The following is a 25438-nucleotide window of genomic DNA, read 5'->3' as shown; positions in this document are numbered from 1 at the left end:
TTAGGTAAGGAGACTGAGGCCCAAAGAGATCAAGTGACATGCCTGTGACCACACATCCAGCAAATAGCAAGGCTGGGACCAGAGCCCAGAACTCTTGAATGCTACTTATGTATTCACCTAGTCAGTCAAGTAAATTTCTTGAGCACCTTACTATGTGCCCGGCAGTATGCTAAGTTCGGAGGCGGGGGCTGCACAAGTGGTCTCTCTCTCTGCCCTTATAAAGCTGAGAAAGACCGACATTGGACAAATGACTGGTTGCTTATAAGTATGATCCGCACTGTGAAGACAAGTACAGGATGCTGTGAGAGCGATCTAGCCTTGTTGAGGGGGTAAGAGGTCTCCCTGAGGAAGTCATGGTTCAGGCTAAGAGACAGGGGATGAGGGCGAGTCCACTAGAAGGATAAAATTGTCTCTGTGGGCGGGGGAAGAGATGTGAAGGGAGAGAACATTCTCGATAGCATATGGCAAAGTGCAGTCAACTCAAAGCAATCCCAGCTCTCCTCTCAGAGTCCAGACATCCTTCACTTTTCTGAAAAATGTTTTTTAATGTTTATTATTTATTTTTGAGAGAGATAGAGAGACAGAGTGTGAGCAGGGGAGGGGCAGAGAGAGAGGGAGACACGGAATGTGAAGCAGGCTCCAGGCTCTGAGCTGTCAGCACAAAGCCCAGCGTGGGGCTCGAACTCATGAACCGTGAGATCATGACCTGAGCCGAAGTCAGACACTCAACCGACTGAGCCACCCAGGCACCCCTATCCTCCACTTTTTATAAAGCAGCAGGACCTCCAGTATATTTTATTTCTTCAGAAGTATGGGTATGGTGGAAAGAAAGGCATGGTAGCCATCTGGACCTATTAAAATAATTATTAAATCACTTCTTTGATTAAACAGTTATTTTTACTTACCAGTGCCTTACACCGAGGCAGATAATCAGTGTTTCGAGCTTCTGAAAAGGTCACATCTTCATCCTTTGGCAAGGCACCTGAAAAGAAAATAAACCTTTAGGCAAAGAGTAGATTTTAAGGGACGCTCACTGAAATCGAGTCCACAGCTTGAAGTAGAAATCTGGAATGGTGGAATTTTCACACATGTATGCAGAAAAGGATATACACAGCAATATGTCAGCAGGCAGAGACCAGGCCTTACCCCCTTCCAGCTCTCATTAGAGGCGCCTTGTCCACGAGGGCAAGCCACAAAACTATGCAGCAGGTGCTAACCCCGCAAGGGACTTGTGGTCCTGCATCCCGGATGCGGAAGGACAATTCTGAGGCTCTCAGAGGTCCCCATTTCTGCCATGTCACTTTGAACGTGCTTATAATCCAGCCCTCCCCCCACGCATTTCACCTCGGGTTAAAATTAACTGTTAATGTTAAACTGTGATCAGTCACAGGCAGCTCAATAATACTAAAAGCTACCGTTTCGGGCACTCTGGTTTAGATGCATTATATCATTGAACCCTCACAGCAGCCCTTTGACCTGAGCTCCATTCTTGCCATATTGCAGGTGAGAGAGCTGAGCCTCTGAGAAGCTGAACAATTCGGCCAAGGTCACACAGATAATAAATCTCCCGCCCTAAGAATATGAGCGCCCCGAGGGTGGGGATTGTTGTCTGCCTTGCTCACTGCCATATCCCCAACATTGAGAACCGTGATTGACACAGAACGGACTGTTCCCTTTACACCTCATCTCTTTAAGTGCTTATAATCTCTTATCTGGAAACCGTGGTGGGTTCCCAGCTGCTCATCTTCACTGCCATTGCCAGGCTCCCCGAGTTTTGTGACCCTTCCTGACATAACACTTAAGCTTAGGGCCACCCCTTAATGAACAGCCTCCCAAATGTCAGATGGTTCCAGCCTCACATCCCAGCTCTGACATTTGCTGCTATGTGATGCTGGCCAAGTCATGTTACTTGTTTGAGCCTCGATTTCTTTATCTGTGATATGGAGAAGCCCTTGGAAAATCGCTCGCCTTCCCGGAGCCCCGGTTTCTTGTTTATGTCCCAGGTTCCTTCCGGCTCTCCAGCCTTCATGACTTACACACTGGCACCCCAGATCTCCAGCTTCCCACCCCTAATGGCTTACCTCCCCTTGCTGAAATCCTGCACGTAGGTCTGGTGCCTCGAGAATTTGCTGGGACTTCCATGACTAAGGAACCTGCCTGCATTTACCAAATATGCAGAATTCAGTGACTTCTCACCTGTTTTGAAGAGCCATCCCCACTTCTGCCTTTATCCCTACCTAAGTCCTTTTATGCTTAAGATCTAGAAATGAAAAAATGACTAAGATGTCTTCTGCCAGGGAATTTGACGATCAGGGGTTGAAGCCACGAATAGTAAGTATTTGAGGGGAAGTATTAGCTACATAAAGCTGTTAGCTAGTTGAGAGGAGCCGGAAGCCTTCCTGTGAATAATTGCCATGTCCTTCCCTTTTTTCATGTTTTCCTTTCCTAAAAGGAAGGGCTACGCTAAAATTAGGAAAATAACAGCCCCCGTTTTACAGCCAGAAATATTCCGCACATTTTCTTCTTGCTTCCTTCCATTTTCATGAGTAACATCATGAGACCCTAGGAAAATAATGCTGTCCTTATACGTGAAAATGATACTTTTGTCCCAGGCACTCCTTCTTAGGAACTATCATCAGAAGAGTTCTCTCACCTGGGTGCCGGGGGTCTGACCAATGATGCAAGTCCCACTGGTCCTCTTAGCAGCCGGCCTCTGACTTCGGCCTCAGCAGGGCAGAGAATTGCCAGCCGCTTCCGCCATCGCCTGGGAGTCTGTCACTTGCACAAACGGCCACAAATACCTTCGTGGTCCTCATGCCACTCCCCAAGGCTTTTTCTACCCTGAAAGGGTTTGTGCTTCCTCTCCTGGAATCCAATTCACAAATGTTTCTGACTCTGGAATACTGATAGTACTATTATAACTAGAGTGGCGAAGCGATACGTAGGGGCAATAATTATCTGCAGGATGGGCCGGTTGAGGGTGAGCTTCTTGGAGGAAATTACATTCCAAGCAGGCAAGCGGCGCCATCCCGGCTCCCTGAAATTGATTGGGTGACAATCCAATTACAACATGTATCTGGTCGTTTCATACATTGTGGCAACATAGTGGGATCAGGAGACCCCTCAGTTCAGGACAATGGAATTTTCTCCTCAGTGCTTGGCCCGCTCCTAACGTAATAGCCGCTTAAAACATAAATAAGGCAATGGCAGCTAATAAATAATAAGTCTGCGTTAAAGGGCAAGGAATTCACTGGCAAATGTGTGAGATCACAGCAACAATACACCAGGAGATAAGGCAAGAGGGCGCAAATGGCAAAATCTCTTCTAGAGACGCATAACTGGATTATAAGCCCAAACAGCAAATATGCGTTGAGGGCCAGGATAATTGGTCCTTTATCTTCTCCTTATAAAAACGAAGGTTTATTTGCCCTTTAAATGGGCCAATAAAATTAAATCGGCATCCTGTGCTGTGTGCTGAATACCTAATCAAAAATCTGAAACAATAAAAAAAAAAAGGGAAAAAGCAAAAGTAGAAAAATCTAACATTCCAAACAGTGTAGAACAATGTAGGAAGAGAGCACACTTCCAAATAACACCTCCTCGTTGCACAGCAGATTCCAGAGCAGTTGCGTCTGCCCCTGGAAGCTGGGGGTCACCAACTGACTTCGCAGTTCCTCAAAAGCAGCGGCTGCTGGGCTCTGGGGTGGCTCCAGAGGAAAGGGAGGAAGGGATAGGGCGGGCAGGGCCAGAAGGCAGGTGACTCTCCACCAAAGAGGGATTGACAAAACTTGGAAAGCTAAAGCAGTCCTTGCGAGGAGGAATGTTTTGTGGTACTCAAATAATGTCTTTTAAAGTCTCTTCCCTGTAATCCTTCCAAAGCTGCTCATGTCGAGATCTTCACAGAAAAAGCACAACAAAAACTTTATAATACATAAGAATACAGCAATCCAAGCTCCGAAAAAAAAAAAAAAAGAGAAAGCCGGTGCTTTGCTAACTGATGAACATGAAGCACAGTAAAAAAAAACAAAAAACAAAAAACAAAAAAACTCATCTTCCAAATGATTTCTAATTTTGATGGCCAGACACAGAAATATTTGTTTAATGAGTGACAGCACGTTGATAATACTTTTCTGTATTAGCTGGGTAGATGCGAAAGAAGGGAAATTGTGTTATCATTCAATTATTTTTTTTGTATCAAATAGATTCACACGCTCTACTCAGAGAAATTATTAATTATGCACAAAAGAGGAATTTTGACTTAGAAATCTCAGATAGAAATTCATTGTGTAGAATGATTCCAGTGGTCAGATAAACAAGCGTAAAGATAGGGACAGAATGAGTCCCAAAGAATACTTTGCAAACATTTTCCAGTCGGGGGTTCTTAGCAAAGGCGGCACTATCTAGAGGTCATCGCTGTGCCTCCAACCAGGAATACATGGAAGCTTCTCTGAATAAATTAAGTGCATCTGCTTTCCAGAGAGAAAGATTCTTCAATTTTCTAAGGGCCGCTCTTAGTTTTTTCAAGCCTCTTACAGACCAAAAGACCCTTTCACGGCTAAGGGAATACGTGCTTTGTTTCCTCTGTGTCTCTCCCAGGCACCTGTCAGAGGACTCTGTGCCTTCAGATGCCATTCTGCCTGGCCAACGCTTCTGTTCAGTGCTTTTGGAGCTGAGACTCCTTCTTAGGGACAGATAAAGACCAACAGGGGAAGGAACATTGGCCGAAGTGGGCGTCTCAAGGGCAAAGGGTAGTTAAGACAGAGTCGTAGAGTCACCGTGTCTCTAACATTACTCTGGGAAGCCTGGGCCCCAGAAAGATTGATCTCCAACCAACTTCACAAGAGATGCCTTTGCAAAAGCAAAAAGAGGCAACTGGGCTCCCATTGTGCACAGAGACAAAAATCATGGGGCGCCTGGGTGGCTCAGTCGGTGAAGCGTCCGACTCTGGATTTCAGCTCAGGTCATGATCTCACGGTTCATGGGATCGAGCCCCACATCGGGCGGGTTCCGTGCTGTCGGAGCCTGCTTGGGATTCTTTCTCTCTCTCCCTCTCTCTATGCCCCTCCTCTGCTCGCATGCTCTGTCTCTCAAAATAAATACATAAACTTAAAAAAAGAAACTCTTAAAAATTAAAAAAAAGAAACAAAAATCACAAGCAATAAAATAAATACTCATAATTGACTAATTACTGGTACAGTTGGCTGCTTTTCCCCCCAGAGAAGGCGTCTTCTATATGATTTCTGGAGCATTTAACCAAGTGCAGCTGTAATTATTATTATTCCTATAATAATAGGGTTTCTACAGATCTTCATATTTTTACATGTTTTATACTCATTATGGCTAATCCACAAAACATCTCTTTAGGATATATAAATACTGTGTTGCCAGTATGCTGGAGAAGAGTGAGAGCTCAGAAAAAAAGGTAGAGTGAAGCTCACAGAGTCAGCAGTGACTTAGAGACAGAACTGGAGAATTCTGCTTTTTCAGTACCTGTTTATGCCATGAGCTCATTAAGTGCTTACAGTATGAACCAGATTACACTGAACGGGACGCAAAACTAATGGCACACATGTTGTGTGCGTCCTGGCTCTCCAAAAGCTTCTCGGCCATAGGTAGAAGTTCACTTTCACACACACGAGGCCAGCGGGCCACAGCCTGGTTGAAGCATGCTATGGTCAAGTGCCCCAAATGGGGGCTTCAGTCCAAGTGCTGCTGACACTCAGACAAAATAGGTCTCGTGGGGGATTCAATGGGCACCAAAAGCTCCATGGAGGAGGGAGCTTCAGCCAGGTGTTGAAAGGTGGGCAAGAATTGGAATGGATGAGAACACAACGTGACAAAATGCCAAGCAGTAGGAATGAGTAAGATGTTGAGCACAGAGAGCACAACTGGGTTGGAGCAGAAAGTTGCTCTCTACTGGACAATTGTGGGAGGCAATTTTGGGTAGATCATAAGCCTTAATGATGTCGGACCATGGGGCAGAAAACAAATATGCACTGTTTACCGAGTACCGACCACGTATGGCTTTGTGCATTTGTGTTTTCTAACGCGAATTCCAGGCTGAAGGGTTTGGACTATGTGACAGGCAACGGGGAGCCGAGGGTCCAGTCGCTGCATCCCAATACCTAAAATAAGACAGTGTATTCAATCACCTCACTCACATGACCCTGGTCAGCCTCTGAGGATTTAACTAGGGTGTTTCTATGACTAAACACGCAGTTTCTCTCAGGCAATGCCACTGTTATCTGAAAGTATGAAGCTTTTAAGGTTGCGTGGCCCTGCACGAAGAGAATTACAGAGGCCTGGCAATTCCTCTTTTTCTTTGATCAAATGGACAACTCTGACATGGTCGGATGTGCTCACTGGTAGCACATAGTTACAAGTTTAATACGTGACCGAGAAGCAAAGCGCTAGCGGGGGCTACTTATTCTGTCTACGGCTAAAACCACCTTCTACAGGTTCCACGTGTTGACTTAATTCTAGCTATTTGCAGCTACTTTTGGTCAGATTCTTCCCCGTAGAGCAAGTTAGGCCCTTCGGGAGACACAATCTTGCTTTCAAACCACTGAAGGAGCATGTGCAGGGTCAATGCAAGAGGACTCAGCTGTTCTGTGTCGCTGCAAGAAGTTCAAGTAGGAATCCATCCAAATGATGCTCTGCACTAGGGGTTTCTCTTCGCGGCTCGCAGATGGATCGAGTTCTGGAAGAAGACATGCACTCTGGCCGGCACACAGAGTACCGGAGCCGTCCGTTGTAGCGCGTCAGCTGCAGGCTGGAACAGAAGGACTCTAGGGCACCAAACCCAGCCCCACGGCGCGCTCCTATTTTGGTGGGAAGATGCACTGACAGTCGCAACTTGAAAGCCGAGTAACACGTGTTCCCCAATCGCTCCCATCTGAGACAATGGGAACAGAGATTCCTCCAGCTCCCATCCCCATGTGACAATTCAGTGGGACTCCAGCCGGATGGGAGGAAGGCAAGTTCAGATGGGGGCTGGGAGGGTCTAGGGAGGAGGAATGGATTGGGAAAACAGGAAAAGGAGTAAGATGGGACTTCTGCAGAAGATGATACAGTGAGAACACGCAGGGCTAGGCTTGGGACAGGTTGTAGAGCTACAATGGCGTAGGTGGTAACGAAATACATTTTATTTAAGGACCCAAAAGACACATGCATGTATTTGATAACCTAAGCAAAAGTTTTGTGAAACTGTACTTCTTCTTACTACATGGATACACTTTAGCATTTTTCTGTTGTATTTCATCTGTTTTTTAATGCTTATTTACTTTAAGAAAGAAAGAGAGAGAGAACAAGTGGGGGAGGGGCAGAGAGAGAGGAGAGAGAGGATCCCAAGCAGGCTCCGCACTGGCAGCGTAGAGCCCAACGTGGGGCTCGTACTCACGAAACCGAGATGATGACCTGAGCTGAAATCAAGAGTTGGATGCTTAACTGACTGAAGCCCCCTAAGCACCCCTCATGTATTTTTTTTTAAAAGCCAGGTCATGACTCACTACATTGACTTTATTAGTGAGCTGTGCCCTTCGATTTGCAGAACACTTACTATAAGGAAAGGGAGGCAGGATTAGTTTTTCCTTTGTCCTTCCCTTATCATAGACCCTGGTGTGCAACAAGTCAGAAGCAAGATTGAAAAACTGGGGTGTAGGATAAGCATGGGGAAGGTGGGTTCCAGGTCATACAGAGGGAGAAGAGAAAAGTGGCAAGGAAAAATGAGGTTTTGCTGGCACTGGGCCAGCTATGAAGGCCCTAGTAGGAGATCATTTGAAAGGGCACTCAAAAGTAGAACTCTACAGTTTCACCACCCAGCATGGTACTTGCTACCGTTCAATAGATGTTTAATGAAAACCATCTGTTGAATTGACACAGAGAAGTTGGAGGCTACCTGAACAGCCTCGTTCACGTCTGATCAAAACACAGTGAAGATCGGAATCTACCTTTAGCAAATAGCAAATACACCACTTCAGCACAGTCCTCCATACTGTCGTGTTCTTAGAGTTCATCTGGCCAACCAATCCACACTGAAATGGTCATGAATGACAGCAACCGCAGGTTGCCCTTCCAGGCCACATTTGTCACCTACCAGGGGACTTCACCATCCTAGCCAGTAGAGGTGGGTGTTTCAAACCTTGTAGTAGTTAATGGAGAAGACAACTGAAGGCAAGAAGGCTTTCGAGGGGCCCTCAAACCACACTACAAGGCAACTACTTACTCTGCCTACCCATTAGCCGCTTCCATTACCCATTAAACAACACCGTACCCGAAAACAAAAAAGTATGAAAGTTGCTAACGCAAGGCCTAGAACAGAGTAGCAAATAAGTGCTGGATGAATGAGAATCTAACACAGTTGGTTGGGCAGGCGCGGGAGGCAACTGTAACGGGGCCTACTAGACCAGCACTGTCTGCGATGAGGGACATGTTACCATGTTGCACTTTCCGATGCCCGTGGCACTCAAAGTGTGGACGGCGTCACTGAGAAATTGAATCTTTAATTTTCTTTAACTTCAACTAATTTTAATTCCAATAGCTTCATGTGGCCAGTGCCTACCAGATCAGATGATCTAGACAATCCAGACGGATCTAGACAATCACTACATGTAGGAAACACATTTTGAGTGACTACCTGTCTCTTGTTAGCACCCTTGGTAAAAAGCTGGGTGTTTTTCTTTTTCTTTTTTCTTTATTTTTGAGAGACAGACAGAGCATGAGCAGGAGAGGGGCAGAGAGAGGGAGAGAGAGAATCCCAAGCAGGCTGCATGCTGTCAGCACAGAGCCCGACATGGGGCTCAAACTCACGAACCGGGAGATCATGACTTGAGCCCAAACTAAGAGTCCGACGCTTAACCGGCTGAGCCACCCAGGGGCCCCAAGCTGGGTCTTTTTCTAAACAAACCTCAAGACCTGAAATTCCTCTCTTTCAAGAGATGTTCTTATTTTTTTCAGGCAAAGGAATATGGGAGGACTTAGGGAAGCTGGTTTCAGAGGGTGCTGTTCTCAGATTTGAGCTAGAGCAGCTGTAGACCTAGATCAAACTATCTTTAAAATAGAGGGTACTGGGTCACCTGGGTGGCTCAGTTGGTTAAGCGTCCAACTTCGGCTCAGGTCACGATCTCACGGTTCCTGGGTTCGGGCCCCACATTGGGCTCCGGGCTGACAGCTCAGAGCCTGGAGCCTGCTTTGGACTCTGTCTCCCTCTCTCTCTGCCCCTCCCCTGCTCACGCTCTGTCTCTCTCTCAAAAATAAATAAACATTAAAAAAAATTTTAAATAGAGGGTAGCTGGACCCTGCAATGTCCTGAGAGGGCTGCTCAGGTTTGCCTGAATGTAAGCTCTGTGCTTGACAAGACAGACACCTCTGAATGGACATCTTTGGCATAAAGTTCTGCACAGACCCTGAACGTCCTCCCACACGTAGAATGAGGAATTATTTTCAAAAATCCAACCACCTGAATTTGAATTAGAAAAAAAAAAGTGCTTTTAATTTAAACTTGCCCTTTTTTCCTAGAGAACAAATGGATTTTTTGTCCTCCAGGCTGGCAGAACATATTCGAGGGAACTGAGATTGTAGAGATTTTTAACACAGCAGTAAGGTGAACTGTTTCACACAACCAGCAATCCTGGGTATTGTGAGGATGGCTTCTCAATAGTTGTTTCCCATCAGGATTACATTTGGGCAATTTATAAGGCTGCTTACTGTTTCTTTAAACTTTTTTTAGGTTTTTAAAATGTATTTATTTTGAAAGAGAGTGAGAATGAGAGAGAGAGAGAGAGAGAGAGAGAGAGAGAGCAGGGCAGGGGCAGAGGGAGAGAAAGAGAGAGAATTCCAAGCAGGTTCCTCACTGTCGGCACAGAGCCCATCGCGGGGCTCAATATCACGAACCATGAGGTCATGACCCGAGCCAAAACCGAGAACTGGGCACTCAACTGACTGAGCCACCTAGGTGCCCCAAGACTGCTTACAGTTTCTTTAAAGTCTACCAGCAAGCAGGAATGCCAAGGACTACGGACCCCAGGAGCTGAGCAGGCATCAATTGTTCCACTTACAAAATAGGTAGGCCATTTGCTTCCTGGCCATAAAGGGCAATGAATCAGCTTTTTGACCTTAGGTAATGACAGACTGTTTGAGTTAAAGGGTAGACTGGAATAGTTTCCCAATTCTTCTGATAGTTCATTCTTTACCAGAAAGCACTTCTCTGTCTCCTTTCAGTGTTCTCTTCTTTTTTCACTTCCTCCCCATAAAACTCAGTGATAAATGATAAAGATACATGATCAAAGATGATGATACCCGGAAAGAAGAAAATATTTCCAGTTACTTTTTTTTTCCTTGAAATGCAGACCTATGAACATGTCTGAAGAACCAAGGTCAGTATTAAGGATCATTTGTATTACCTAAACCCCAAGTGTATTAAAGATACATTTGGAGCAGACTGAAGAACTCTAGCCAGAGTATTTATTACCTAATTGTTGTCATCCTGGAAAGTGTAGGGGCGAAAAATGAAATAGCCTGCCAAATAATTCTGTCCTTGACCCTGTCCTCTTCGGCACTTTTGTCAATAACTTGGATAATGCTACCCAAAGCTGGCTGATCAAATTTGTAGATGACAAATAATTGGGAGTGATAGCTAATAAGCTTGTTAACCAAATCAAGATTTAAAAGGCTGGGTCAAAATCATGAGGCTATTTAAAAAGGGTAAAAGGTACCAGAAAAGGTATTTAGCTACAAAAAAAAAAAAAAAATCAACAGCACATGTCCAAGTTTGGGAGAAGCCTGGCTTGGCAGAATTCTTCCACAAGATACCTAGGATATAAATTTAAGACCACAAAGTAGAAGGAGACCCAATAGAATTGGATAGTAGAAAGGTTAAACAGAAATCAATGCCATCCTAGTGAGCACTGATAGATATATAAGATGTCTAATCCAAAACAGAGTCTGCTGCCTTCTGGGTGGGTTCAACCTCACTTGCAGTGCAGCACCCACTCCTTGACACGAAATTCTAAGAGTGACATTTAATGAACTGAAACACGTCAAGAGGAAGATGGCCAGAGTTGAAAGCCTGGGATCTGTGACTCACATCTGACATGCTAGAGGTGATTAGCCTGCAGAAGAGAAGGCACAGACAGGTAGGATGTATATCTTCAGATGTTTGAAGGCCAGCCATTAGAAGAGGGAACAGATATTTTCCGTGAACTTCAGGAAAAAAAAGAAGGAACCATAGGCGGTGAAAGTGGCAGAGAGGTAGATTTGTGCTGGGTGTAATAAAGAAATTTCGATTAATTAGAGCCACCCCAAAGTAGAATGAACTACTTTGGGAAGTGGTGAGTTCACCATCATCAGGAGAGCCCAAGGGGAGATGGAATGGCCACCTCTAAATCGAATTACAGAAGAGATTGTTGCACTGTTACGAAGCTAGAGGGGGTGACCTAGGCCATTACGCTCAATATTAAGAATGTGATGCTAAGGAATTCAAACACAGTGGGAAATAAAAGAATATCTTCCCAGCTCACAATGGACCTACACATTTTATTATGTTTATATGGTTTTGTTTTGAATTCTGAAATCTTTCAAGCGTACATAAGACAAGACAACCATTAATTAACTTTTAAGAATAATTTTTGTTTAGGGCCTTGGCTCACCGCCCCCCCCCCCCCAGCACAGGCGGCAAAATTAAAGAAAAAGAAAATGGGTTTCAAATGGTCTCATGGTATGATATCAAACTTGAAGCTCTTACCTGTCTATGACAAATCTTAGGGCTGATTCAAAGGCATCATAAGAGTGCATCGTTTTCCTGCCTGGCTTTAGAAATTGTTTCATTGAGTGCGACTGGATCACTGGATCAATTGGTTTTTCAATTAAGAACTGTGCTAAATCCCGTGTCAAATGAGTTGCGAGTCAAGACGGGTCCCTGACTACTTTAGATGATTCGTAGAGAAACGTGGGTGAAAGTCTCACCTGTTGGGATGAGCACTGGGTGTTGTATGGAAACTAATTTGACAATAAATTTCATATTAAAAAGAGAAGAAAGGCAGACACTGGGGCTAGGAAGAATGATGATTTCTGCTGAGTTATTTGCTGTAGGGATAATGATTGCTGAGAGTCAAGGACCAATACTCCTTCCTCGCTGACACTCAGATAGCAGCTTTTGTAATTTTTCAAAGGAGAGTTTCAGCTGTTATTTCCATTTATTCTCAGCACATCCCTTTGAGGTGGGCAGAGCAGGTGTTAGGTCTGCGGGCTTACAAATGACAGGCCTGAAGCCTAGTGAGGTAACTGACCCAGGGTCACACAGCAAATTAGAGACTGGACCATATAAAAACCCATTGCAGTGCAAAAGCACTGAGAAATAATTTTAAAAATAACATTAGTGACAGACACCATTGGATCAATCGAGCATAGTCTTGTATGAGAGTCCTAAGCAGTTTGAACATATTGATTTAATAAGTACAACAATGTTATGGGGCAGAAACTTGTTATCCCAATTATTATAGGTATAGAAATGAGGTTTGGAGAGTTTAAGTAACTATCTCAAGGCTGTTCCACCAGTAATTTTGACCTCAAAAATAAACTCCAAATCACTCTACCTCCATTGCCACAACTCAGATCCAAACTACTCTCCTCTCTCACCAAGACTCCGGGGCTAACATTCCAAATGTTCTCCCTGCTTTCATCAATGCCCCTTAAATCCAGTGTCCATACATCAGCTGGATAAATCTTTTGAGAATGTAAATCAGCTCGTGCAATACCCATGATCTTTCCAAGATTTCCTCCCATGGTCCTTAGGATAAAGTCTAAGTTCCTTACCAGGGTCCCACAAGGTCTTCCACGGTCGGGTCCCTACCTCCTCCCAGGCTCCTCCTGCACCTTCGTCTTTACTGGCCACACTCCAGCCAGGCGAATCTTCTTTCAGTGCCTCAAATGGGTCAGATGTTGCCCTCCCTTAGAGCCTTAGCAAGTGCTATTCTCTCTGCATGGGATGGTCTTCTACTCTGACGTGTCAGCTCAAATGGCAGGTCCTCAGTTAACATTTCCCTGAAAGTCACCTTGTCACATGGTCTCAGGGCACCCTAATACCGCCCCTCCTTATACTCACAACATGATGACCATACATTGGTATGGTTCTTTTATTAATATTTGTTGCCAATTCTAGACTTTAAGTGCCATGAGGACAAAGACCCTATCTGTTTTGCTCACTGCTGCATCCCAGCACCTAGGCCTTTTGTGTCACACCGTAGGAACTCAAAATGTTATTTGGTGAATGAAGAAATTAATTGATGAACAAGCAAAAAATTTAAAACTACTGCGCTCCAACGCTTAACCGTATTATCGTGATATAAAAGGGCCTAAAAAGCACCCCATTACCCCAACCCACCCCAGCATCTCTCGTGCATTTCTGATGCTGTCATGGAAGGGTGGATTGCACTTACAGTTGCAAAACGAATTTTCCAAAATACATGTGTTCATATGTTAATGCCTGCATTTGCAAGCCGTTATATTCAAGTAGGATCAAATGTTGATAATGAATGTTTTCTTTGCCAGCGTTTAGATACGTGCCATGTAATTGCAAAAATAACTAGTTAGACTGTCGGAAGGCAGTGTACTCCTGAGAGCTGAACAAAATGTTCAAGGGAATTAACCCAAAGATGGTAATTAAACCATGGAATCATCAGCTGGAGAATGGGGCTGATACCTTCTTCTGCCTCTGATACCTTAGAAGCACCCACTGTGGTTACCAGAACCCAAGACCAAAGGGTGTTTAGTGGGGAGGAAGAGGCTGATCTAGATGAACCCAGGGAAGGTATGAGCTGGCTACTATCCCACACCTAGCCCACCACCCCCAACTTTTATCTAGTTCTCCCTCTCCTACATCCCCAGTTTAAACGCAAATAGCCAATTTAAGAGCAAGACCAGGGAGGTATCTGCTTGTATGGTGGGCTTTGAAGAGTTCAAAATACCCACCCTTCCTGACTTTCTACAACTCCTTTGGGTTGTTCTAGACATGTATGCATTTTCATTAGGTTAAGGTATTGTTCTCTGTAGAGAGTAAGTCATAAGCTAACTCTGCGGTTCTCATATGGGGGGCAGGGAGGGAGGAGGGAACGGGTAGTGATGTTGCCCCACCCCCACCCCGCTTAGGGGATATTTGACAATGTGCTGAGGCATTTTGGGTTTCACACCTTCCGGGTGGTGCCACTGGTATCGAATATCACAGTAGACTCCAGGGCTGCTTATCACAACAAAGAATTATCCAGCACAAAATATCAATAGGCCTGCCGAGGCTGAGAAACCTTGAACTGACTTATTTGTGAAGATTCGTTGCATTTTTTTGAAATTTTTTCAATGTCTTACTATTTGTTTTTCAGAGAGAGAGAGAGAGACAGAGCGCGAGCCCGGGTGGGGTTGGGGGGTGGGGTGGGGCCGAGGGAGAGAGAGACACAGAGTCTGAAGCAGCCTCCAGGCTCTGAGCTGTCAACACAGAGCCCGATGCGGGGCTCAAACTCACAAGCTGTGAGATCATGACTTGAGCCAAAGCCGGATGCTTAAGCGATTGAGCCACCCAGGCGCCCCAGTGAAGATTCATTTCTTAACCCATTACCAGCTCATACATAGGGCAGATTCTTGCAGAAATGGGAGTTGGGGGAGTATATTTGGATAGGACACTTGGGAAAGAAAGAAAGAAGAGTGAGGTGATGGCAGTGCCAGTGATGGACTGGGGGAAAGACAGGCCGGTAACCAGCTGTGAGGAGGGATGAGAACATGGCCTGACGATGAATAGGAAATAAGATACCGCAGAATTGACGGAGCATCTCAAGAAAATGGCACACGGGGATGAGGCAGAGAGAGAAGTCACAGATAACCCTGAAGACCCCAGCTTGGGTGACTGGAAGAAGAGCAGTGCATTAGGAGAAACAGGGACAAGAGAAGCAGATCCACAGGCGGCAGGTGGGAGTAGAGAAATAATACCCTGAGCGTGTGAATATGCAGGCCTCCGGGTGAGGCTATTCTGTGAGCACTCAGAAGCGTGGATCTGGAGGTCAGGAACGTGTCTGAGGCTAGAGACATCTACTTGGAGGGCAACCACGTGGACATGGCGAGCCAAGACCCCTGCTTGACACACAGCAGGAGCTCCATAAGTGTGTGTTGAATGAAAAAAAAAAAAAATAGATCATTTGGAGTAAGAAGAAAAGAGGGCCCAGGACAAAATCTTTGGACACATCTTCATCGAGGTAGTGGAGCAGGAGGAAAGTGAGAAGGAAGAGTAAAGTTTAGTGCTCTTAAAACAGAAGTGAGTTTCAAGAGAAAGGATTTGGCCCACAATATCAAATGCTGCTCTGCGGTCAAGTTGAATGATGTCTGTGAATAGAGCTGGGTTTGACAGTGAGCAGGTCACCGTCAAACTTGAGAGAGCAGGTTCGGTGGAATGCTGGGAGCAGCAGCTGGGTCCTCATCCCATCATTAGTGACGATGGGAAAGAAGGAGTTAGTCGGTTAAGCGTCTGACTCTTGATCTCAGCTCAGGTCGTGACCTCATTGTTCGTGAGTTCGAGCCCCACATCGGGCTCTGCGCTGAGGCCATGGAGCCTGCTTGGGATTCTGTCTCTGTCTCTCCTTCTCTCTGCCCCTCCCCGGCTTGTGCTCTCTCTCTCTCTCTCTCTCTCTCTCTCTCTCTCTCTCTCTCAAAAGAAATCAACTTTAAGAAATCTTAAAAAAAAGAGTTAGAACGATGTTTTAAGGAGGTGGCATGGATCAAAGGGGAGGTGGGATCTTTTAGCAAATTTTTCACATGACAGGAAGAAGACAGCATTGAGAGACTAAATGCACAAACTTGAAGAGCTAATAGCCATTATGTATCTCCTGAGTACATCAATTGTATTTTTGAGCTTCCTGTAAAACAAAGTGGAGGTCATGCGTGATTGGAGTTCAGTATATCATGTGGGACTCGGGAGCCCCAACAGGTAAAGTTCAGTTCAATTTAAGGAAGAGCTCCATAGCTTTCAGAGCCACCATGCAAGGGAAGGGTACTTGTAAGTAGTGAGCTCCCTTGTCACTAGAGGTATTCGGGGAGCGGTAATATGACCACACAGCAGGAGGTTCCTGTACTGAATCAGAAATTAGACTAGATCATTGGTCTCCAAACTTTGAACGTCTCATATCCGTAATATTTTCAGGGGGCAAAAGGGTGAGTGGAGTATAGATCGATGTAGAGTTACCAACTTTTAAATTTTGCTATGTTAAGTGCATTAGTTTTCTACTTACTACTGTAACAAATGACCACAAATTTAGCAGCTTAAGATAGCACAGGTTAATTATCTTCCACTTCTGTAGGTCAGCAGTCTGGAAGGGGTCTCACCAGAGAACGTAGTGGGCCTGCATTCCTGTCTGGAGGCTCTCGGAGAGAATCCATTTTCTTGCCTTTCCCAGCTTCTAGACTCTGCCCACATTCCTTAGCTCACAGTCCCTTCCAGCTTCAAAGCTAGCAGTGGCTGGTCAGGTCTTTCTCATACAACATCGCTCTGGTACTCTTTTTTTTTTTTTTTTTTTTTGCCTCGTTCCTCCACGTTTAAGGACCCTTGTGCTTCCCTGAGCCACCCCGATAATCCAGGATAATCTTGCTATTTTAAGGTCAGCTGATTAGCAAGCTTAATTCCATCTGCAGCCTTAATTCCCCTTCAGCATGTAACCTAATTCAAAGATTTGGAGGATTAAGACATAGACATCTTTTGGGAGGACATTATTTGGTCTACCACACAGACAAAATATGCGTGTACGTATGCATGTACACAGCCACACAAACACACACCATTCCTCATTAACATCATCACCATTTCAGAAGAGAAAGGACTACATACAGGAATGGAAATAAAAATGATATAAAGAAAAGGACTGTCATTCCTAAAACAAAACAGTTGTCAACCTTACTTTAATACACACACACACACACACACACACACACACACACACATGCATATTTCACCAGGCTGAAAACTCACCATGGACCAACACTACAGCTTTAGAAAGCACCGGACTATATAATCTCATAAGATCCCTCACAGTTCTAAGTTTCTTTGATCCCCTAGAATTCACTGAACTATGGTATTACCTGGAGAACCTTCTTGTGATGTGTCTCCATCGGTCCCTTCACAGCTATATTTTTCTTCTTCCTGCTTGCTTCAAATGTGATCATTAAGTCAGCAAGAGACTTCAGTTTCCTTTTTTCCCCCTGATTCAAAAGGCTATGAAAAGTGTTCTGTAAATGATATGCAATATTGCTATTCTGATCTTTGGGGTAATCAAGTTGTTTGACATTTTTGTAATGATGCCTTTTGGAATATGGGTGGTGTAATTAGCTGCTACATTGTACATTAACAATACCTGTCCCGACCCTATAGACTTGGGGACTATAAATAAAAGCGTGACAGCTGGCTCCAGCCTTGCTTGTCATTCACCATTGAAGAGAACACAGCCGGGAGCTACACTAGAGTCCCCAGGAATCCAGGATGTAGTCAGAAATGGCATCTTAAACAAGAATTTGGTGTTTTGTTAGCAGGAAGAGATGGAGACAGGCACCGTTAGGAAGGAGATGACCAAGGTATTTCCTACTGGGAGGGCACAGAGGTCCCAAGAAGAGACAGCATTTTACCAGCACTTGGTGCGTTATATGGGGAGGGAAAGATTCAGCAGAAATAGCACATTCTCAAGCCAAAATAGCAGAGTTGCATTCTTAAAGTATTACTCCGCAGGAATTAAAATAGGAAAGAGCACTGAAGAAATGTATAGGGGAAGGGTAAGAGAAGAAAAGCTACGCTCACCTGGTTACTCAGTGTGACACCGAGGGTAGTGGTTTCTGTGGGGAGAGTAACCTGATGGGGTTAACAGGGCAAAGTATGCTTGGAAGAACTGGAAAGAGGAAGGAAGCAGAGAAAGAACTGTTTGGTTCCCACGTTATACGTTAGGCACCGTAAACATTTTCCATGTACCATTTCGTTTATTCCTCACCTTATTCCCAAAGCAACATTTAATAACTGAGACATTATATTTCACTCATGTCATTTATTATTGTCTTTCCCCCTCGCTAGTATGTAAATTCCAAGTGGAAGGGATCTTTTTATTCTCTCCTGTATCTCCCAGGACCTACAACAGTGCCTGGCACATAATAGGTGCTCAGTAAATATTTGTTGCATGAATAAGTAGCTAGCATTAATTGAGTATCTATTATGTGCCCAGCACTGTAATAGATGGCTTCCCATGACTGAACTCATTTTAACTTTCACAACCAATACTGAGACAGGCACTATTATTATCCCAATTTTACAGATGAAGAAACTGGGTTGGAGGCAGAGATATTGAGTAATACTGAGTGACTTATCCAGTAAGTGATTGCTTGATTATTTCAACCTAGACAGTCTAACTCCAGAACCTGACTATGTAATCACTGTCTCATACTTAGGCTCATAGAGATAAGTGACTTGCACAAAGTCATGCAGTTTAAGACTGGCAGGGCTGTGGTTGAAACCAAGGTCTGACTGTTCCAGAAACTATTGCCCTTTCTTCTGTACTTCCCTGCTTCAGAAGATTGCCAAGATAGTGATTTCTTCCATTATCATTTTACCAAGGGCTCACCTTCTGATACAAGCAAGTGGGTGTGGTTCATTAAGGATTCAGATAATGGTAACAGCATTCATCCAAAAGAATCACGGGTCCCAACAGATCACCAATCTGCCACCTGATCTTAGTGTTGGTATTTGGGGCCGGAGGCAGATGAGGCATGGGAAACCCTGGTGGAGCCATCTATGCTGAGAGCCAGGCATTGAGGGGAAGTTACTTTCATGCCAGGCAAATCCCGACCCATGCCGTCCTACCTAGCTCCAGAGGTAGGGATGGCAGTTTCTTCCTGTCTTTGTGTCGCAGTTTCTTTATGAGAGGGAGGCATCGGTGGGCTCGGTTGAATCAGGAGAGCTTTACTTTATCCCTTCACATATTGGACTTTTCCACATAACACTTCATTTGGAGAAATGATTCCACGTGGAAAACCGTGCTCTAAAAAAATCACTTCACAAAACAGTCTCTGGTTCCTTCTAGCTCAAACCTTCCCGGAATCTAAAAACACGGACACTGTCCTTTGGGTCAGCACAGCATTCCATTCAGCCTTCCTTTCTTTCTACAGCTAGGAATGGGCCCAGGGACATGCTGTGAGAGGCCATTCACAGGTCCCCTGGGCCCCAGCTTCTCTCAGAGACCGTTAACCCTGTCCTCACGTGGCAGTTGTCTTCCCCATTGGGACTTCCTTTTTTTTTCTTCCTAAGTTTTTAATTTTCATTCCGGTATAGTTGATGTGCAGTGTTGCGTCAGTTTCAGGCGTACAAGATGGTGATTCGACAGTTCTGTACGTGACTCGGTGCTCATCACGATACGTGTACTCTCGAATCCCTCCATTGGGCCTTCTACTTACATTACTTGTATATGTTGAGATAGAGCAAAAGTAACTCTGCCCAGTAGTATTTGCAGGACAGCTGTGCCTCTGTTGTTTATATGAAGGGAATAGAACATTTACTGACTTTCTCTTAACATTCTTCTTGTTGATGTCTGCCACCGTGTGTCTCTTGGACCACAGTAGCCTAGTGTTGCCTGAGGGTTACTGCTGATCTGTGATACTCCTAAGTCCTTTGTCTGAGCCACAATTCCACTCCCTCACACCTGCTTACTCACACATTTGTATAAGGCTTTCCTTTGTCTCGTTGTGCTTATCATATACATAGGCTGAAAGACATCACTGGGCACTCCTTCTTGCAGTCTGGTTTTCACATATTCAATATGATTCCCTTTTTATAAAGTTCTAAAACAAGCACAAATCACATTGTATTGCTTCGGGGTGTGTGTCTGCACATTTTAAAGCACCAAGGTGATGATAAACACAAAATTCAGGATAGTAGTTATGGAGGGAGGGCCAGGGGATGTCAAAACAGGGAGATGGAATAGAGGGGGGAGACAGGTAAAAATAAGTTATCAGTAATGTCATAGTTCTTGGGTTGGGTGACAGTTTCATGAGTGTTCAGTGTGGGTGTTCATAAATAAATAAATGTCATGAGTAAAATATGACAGGTCCATATATGAACTAGTAATGTTTAATTCTATACCCCGGAGGTTCAAAAACAATGATTAGAAGAGGAATACGAGATTTGTTTTTTATTAGCCAGAATCTCACTTCCATAATATACTTTTATTTTGTTTCCTTCCAATGTGAAGGGCTTTTTTAAAACTCTAAGTGGATCATAACTATAAGTTTGCCTCTCTTCAAGTTAATTTCCCCCTCAATTATTATCCATAACTTAGATTGGGGTGCTCCTTGTTGGAAATATATTGCGTTTCCCCATGAAACTACTTTGGTCTACGGCTCACGGATCCTCTTCTTATCTTGGGCCTTGCATGCTAGTTGCATGGATCCAAGAATTACCAACTGCCGCCCGAATGAGGGTCAGTGAAGGGCCATGAGTGCTTGTTGCCAGATAAAATACGTGATTGCTAAATTTGAATTTCAGGTAAACAACAAATAGTTCTTTAGTATTTTTATGAATTTGAGGCATACAGAATCCTCTGTTTCACTTGCTAAATCTGGAAATCCTATCCCATTGGGCCAATAACCACTCTTTAATGTCATTATTGGATTGGGATCCTAGGGAGTATGAGTTTTGGAGTCAGACTGATTCCAGTTCAAATCCTGGCTCCTCCACTCAAGACAGAACATTTTTGCCTCAGAATTCTTATCTGTTAAATAGAAATAATAGCAATATGTCATCAGGTTGTTGGGAATATTAAATAATACTTGTATTGTACTTAGCATAGTGCCTGGTACATACAAAGCTCTCAGTGGCTATTATCATTATTGTCAGTTTTATATAGAAGATCATGTGCACCAGCCAAGATCTGACCTCCATTTACAGGATCAGTTTGGGAATCGACCTTCCTTAGCGTCTTCCTTGGTGATGACCAAGGCAAAGTAGCATCTAGCCTCTTCCTCTTTGTTTCTGAATACTTCTTTTGGCCCCATGTCATGAAGTGCCCCAGATTCACTTCTGCAATTGGCTCTCTATTTTTACTATAAAGACCTTTTTTATGTATGTGTTTGGGCGTCACTTAGAATTCCTCAAGTTGCAGGCTATTGTCTTCCCTGCCGGAGATGCTTAGGTGACTGGTAATCACCTTTGAGATGCTATCCTTAAGCCAATGACTTATGAGTTTGGCTAACAAAGGGGAACAGCTTTGATCAATAATCAGTTTAAATAGAATGCAGGGAAAGCAAGATCCCGCAGATACTGAGAACTCTCTGTTTCTCACAACAGGGTGAAGAAAGAAATTAATTGGTTTTCCACTTGCCTTCCTCCTACTCCAACACCTTCCTTCTTTCTGGTGCCCCGTGCCTTCACTGTTTCTCTCTTCAGGGAGGACTCCAGACCCTTTACGTTCTCTTCTCCGACCCACCCTTCCCTCTCAAAACTTACCTATCTGTTTACACACCCTCCCCAGTGTCTAAGCGGACGTAGGACACATTAATTCATCTTAACATGCTAACAGCTTAAAAAGATTCTATTTAATCCCCTTCCCAAGCCACAGAGTTTTTTTTCAACACCTGAAAAAGTAAGCCTGACAGTGGCTTCCTAGCAGATAAGGGAGGCCGTGCAGGATTCCTTAAATCACCTGGCATTATCAGCTGCCTGTTCTGTCTGCTTCGCATGAATGGAAGGGAGCGGTAGAGCAGATAATCTAAAGATCATTTCCACTTGGTTGGGGAATGCACCACACGGTGTTGTTGTAGCTGATTTGCTTTGCTAATTATGTTCTACTTAAGCTAATATTGAATTTGGTTCACATTTTTTAAGCTCATCTGGGCCAGAAGAGGGAAGAGGTGCCGGTGTGGCCTACTTTGAAATGAAAAGACATAAAAGTTCTATGTGTGAGCTGATAGATCTAGAAGGTAAACGCAAAAGGAGCAAGATAGAACTTTGCCAACTACACCTCCCTCACGTGACTCCTTGGTCACCGAAAGGCCAGTCCTTCCATTGGCCTGCCTAGAATCTGGAATCTTCATCAGTGGCCTACATTAAGGGTCTTCATGATAACGTAACTATGGCTGAAGCATTACGTAACCTAAGAGGAGCAACACGTTTCCTAGCAGACACGTTAGCAACCTGCCTGACGCAATCATCGGTCCATACTGTCCTCTACTGGAGAAAGTACCAAAGGGGTGGGACACCAGACTGATACTGGCACGGGTACACTAAGAGACCACTGGGAAGCTGTGGTGTGAGTACGAGAACACCAAGTGCCTTGTGGATGAGCTGGGAAGGTTGCTGAAAGAGGGCAAGGCGACCTTCACCTCTCTCCTTCCCAGTTTCTTAGTTTCTTGCTCACGGTAGACATAGACAATATGCAACTCTCAAATAAATTCTTCCTTTCCTTACTCTTCCGCTGCTGGGCAACTGGGCAAGGGCTTCTGGAGATTTCAGAGACCTTGGTTTTCCCTTGAGGCATGTCATTTAGAGCCAAGACTAACTATACACTGTCTTTCCAACCCTACAAGCTGCAGCAAGGGACTGTGGGGCTATTGAAATGTCTTCCTCTTTTTCTCATTGCAGTCTGCTCCCAGTTCTCAAGAGGGGTGTACGCCATCTTTGGATTCTATGACCAGATGTCAATGAACACTCTGACCTCCTTCTGTGGGGCCCTGCACACATCCTTTGTGACGCCCAGCTTCCCCACTGACGCAGATGTGCAGTTTGTCATCCAGATGCGCCCAGCCTTGAAGGGCGCTATTCTGAGTCTGCTGGGTCACTACAAGTGGGAGAAGTTTGTGTACCTCTACGACACAGAAAGAGGTAAGAAGAGGCATCTGCTCTCCTCTTTGAATATTCATGGAACAGTGGTATTCGGCCTTCTTCAACTCCTGTTGGTTCCCTTCTCTTTTAATAAATAAAATTGAATACTCTTTTAAAACTGTATTTAAATTCAAAATGAATTTAAATGAAGGGGCACCTGGGTGGCGCAGTCGGTTGAGCATCCAGCTCTTGATCTCAGCTCAACTTGATCTCGGGGTCGTGAGTTCAAGCCCTGTGTTTAAAAAAAAAAAAAAAAAAAAAGAATTTCAATTAAGACCAAAACATTGATGCGCTGGTAATTTTAGAATCTAGTTTTTCAAACTACATATGTCCTCCCACCCCCGGCCCTGAAAAGGGGTTTGGGACTCTCCTGGATGAGTCACTGTTGTGGAAAAAGAACCCTCTCCCCCCAAAATAATATATGTGGTCTAAAATTCACAAAGTAAAAGCAGCTTTGTCTAAAATAGAAAGAGGCATAAGCTGGAAAGTCTTGGAAAATTAATCCTATCACAGAGTGTGATTATCCCCATTTCATAGATCAGAAACTGAAGCCCGAAGAAATGCGCTTTTTCACTCAACCATTTCACCACAGAGGTGGGGCTGGTGTCAAGGTCTCCTGCTTCTCGGGCTTGTTCTACCAGACCACATCAAGTCTTCAGCTTATAGGGCCTCAACAATTATCTTCTGGAAATACTGAATGGAGAGTAGCTAAACTGGGCTTTGCAAACGGATGTTTTTTTCAAATAGTGAGGTAACACCCTGAGGACACATTCTATTGAGACAGTCTCAGAAATTAAGGGTCTGATCTTCAGTGGTATACAGTTAGGTGTATTTGTTAATTATTGAAAGCACACACGTTATAATTCAGCTAAGTAGACTCCTCTAAAGCCCAGTTATCTTTGAGGGGCTCCTCAGGAAAACCAAGGGATCCTATTACTGGAAGACTCAAAAAAAAAAAAAACGTGTGTTTGCCCGTAACTCTGGTTATAGGCTGGGCATGGTTCTTTCTGACTCAGAGAAGGCAGAAGCAAATGGAAGGCCTGTCTGCCCAAGTAGTACCCAGAGAGGTTTTTCTAGGTAACTTAACCTGAAGGACCATTTTGTTTTTGGAAACCCAAAGAACTCTTCACTTCACTCCCATTTTGCTGCATCATCAAACGCTGTAAGGAAATACTAAAGCCTGTATTTGCCCCATGGTACTTACTTCTAAAATATTATCAAATTTCATGAACCTAAAGCAGGAGACCAAGTTCAAGCTCTGCCATTAACTAGCTCTCTGATGTTGACCAATGCACTGAAGCTCTCTTGGCCTTGTCTCCTCCCCTAAGGCACCCCACTTCTTAATGTAACATTCTATAATTTTGTTGAGATATTATACCAGACACAGGATACTTTGTTTCTGGCCACTAACCCTAACTTCAGTTAATTAGTCAAGCAATTCTGCAAGTTGTTATCAACGCCCAATGGTGTGTTCCAGTCTCATGATAGATGATTATATAATAGAGTTCCAATGGGAGTGGACAGAAAAGGACATTCATGAAACAATCTATGAACAACGTGGGACACTATCAAATTGAATACTACACTACAGACTGATTGCTATAAGAATTGTGAAAATGAAGCACTCCGGGAAAGTAGAGTTTTCAGAGAAGGATGGCTAGAGGATTTAGGCTTTAAAGGATGTGTAAGTTGTGGATTGCAAGAGAAGAGGGAGATTTATTGCAAAGCAGAAGATAGAGTTCATGTATTTTCTCCTCATCTCCCATGACCCTTCTTTGCCCATTAGCTGTCTGTTGGAGGAAAGGAAACAAAAGTCCATCGAGGTCTGTTCCTTATCCCTGCACCTCTTCGCAAATCACCTCACTAAGTTGTTTGGACAATACTAAGGTCTTAGAGCCAAAAGAAACCTTTCCTGCTCCTGTGTGTTGATATGTGTTTTCTCTATAGCCATTTAGCTGGTGAGACTAATCTAGTCTGCTTAAGAAATACTTTCTGTAGGGGCGCCTGGGTGGCGCAATCAGTTGAGTGTCCAACTCTTTGTTTTGGCTCAGGTCACGATCCCAGGGTCATTGGATCAAGCCCCACATCAGGCTCTGTGCTGAACGTGGAGCTTGCTTAAGATTCTCTCTCACTCTCCCTCTGCCCCTCTCCCCCCACCTCTAAAATTAAAAAAAGGAAAGACTTTCTATTAACTTTTACACTCATTTCTTCCTTGGAAAGCCTTCTTAAAACACTGAACCATGACCCCATTCAGGTACTTTCAATAACTTTTATTGACCACATTGGGAAGAAACAAAGTAGTCTATTCTTTAAGACTCAACGTAATTATGCCTCATCCAACTAACAAACCTATTGTTCCTATGTTACCTAATGAGAACCTTCCAATGGAGGCAGCTCCCATTATCCAGTGTTTCCCAAATGTGCCAGAACTATGCTTGGTCTCAGCAACTTCACTTCCACTGCTACCTAGAATTCTCTCCTTCATCTTGATGATGAAAATCCTGCCTATGCTTCCATTTTTCAGAACCCACCTCAAATTCCACCTCTCCAAGATAGCCTTTT

At 44.2% G+C, this 25438-nt stretch overlaps 1 protein-coding gene across 6 annotated transcripts in view; it reads left to right on the top strand.

Moving 5' to 3' along the window:
- The window catches only part of GRIA3 (glutamate ionotropic receptor AMPA type subunit 3), a 267210-nt gene that overhangs the window by 49227 nt on the left and 192545 nt on the right, over positions 1 to 25438 (top strand). For all 6 annotated transcript variants that reach the window (XR_014136764.1, XM_081792968.1, XM_081792967.1 and 3 more), the window contains one exon: positions 22637 to 22876. Coding sequence is in view for 5 of the 6 variants with exons in the window: in XM_081792968.1 (XP_081649094.1) it covers positions 22637 to 22876 (240 nt within the window). In the remaining variant the exon portion in view is untranslated. The remainder of the gene's footprint in view (positions 1 to 22636; positions 22877 to 25438) is intronic.

The sequence above is a fragment of the Panthera onca genome, chromosome X, assembly GCF_046562875.1.
Source record: "Panthera onca isolate mPanOnc1 chromosome X, mPanOnc1 haplotype 2, whole genome shotgun sequence".
Lineage (NCBI taxonomy): Eukaryota > Metazoa > Chordata > Mammalia > Carnivora > Felidae > Panthera > Panthera onca.
This window is presented reverse-complemented; position numbering and strand designations above follow the sequence as displayed.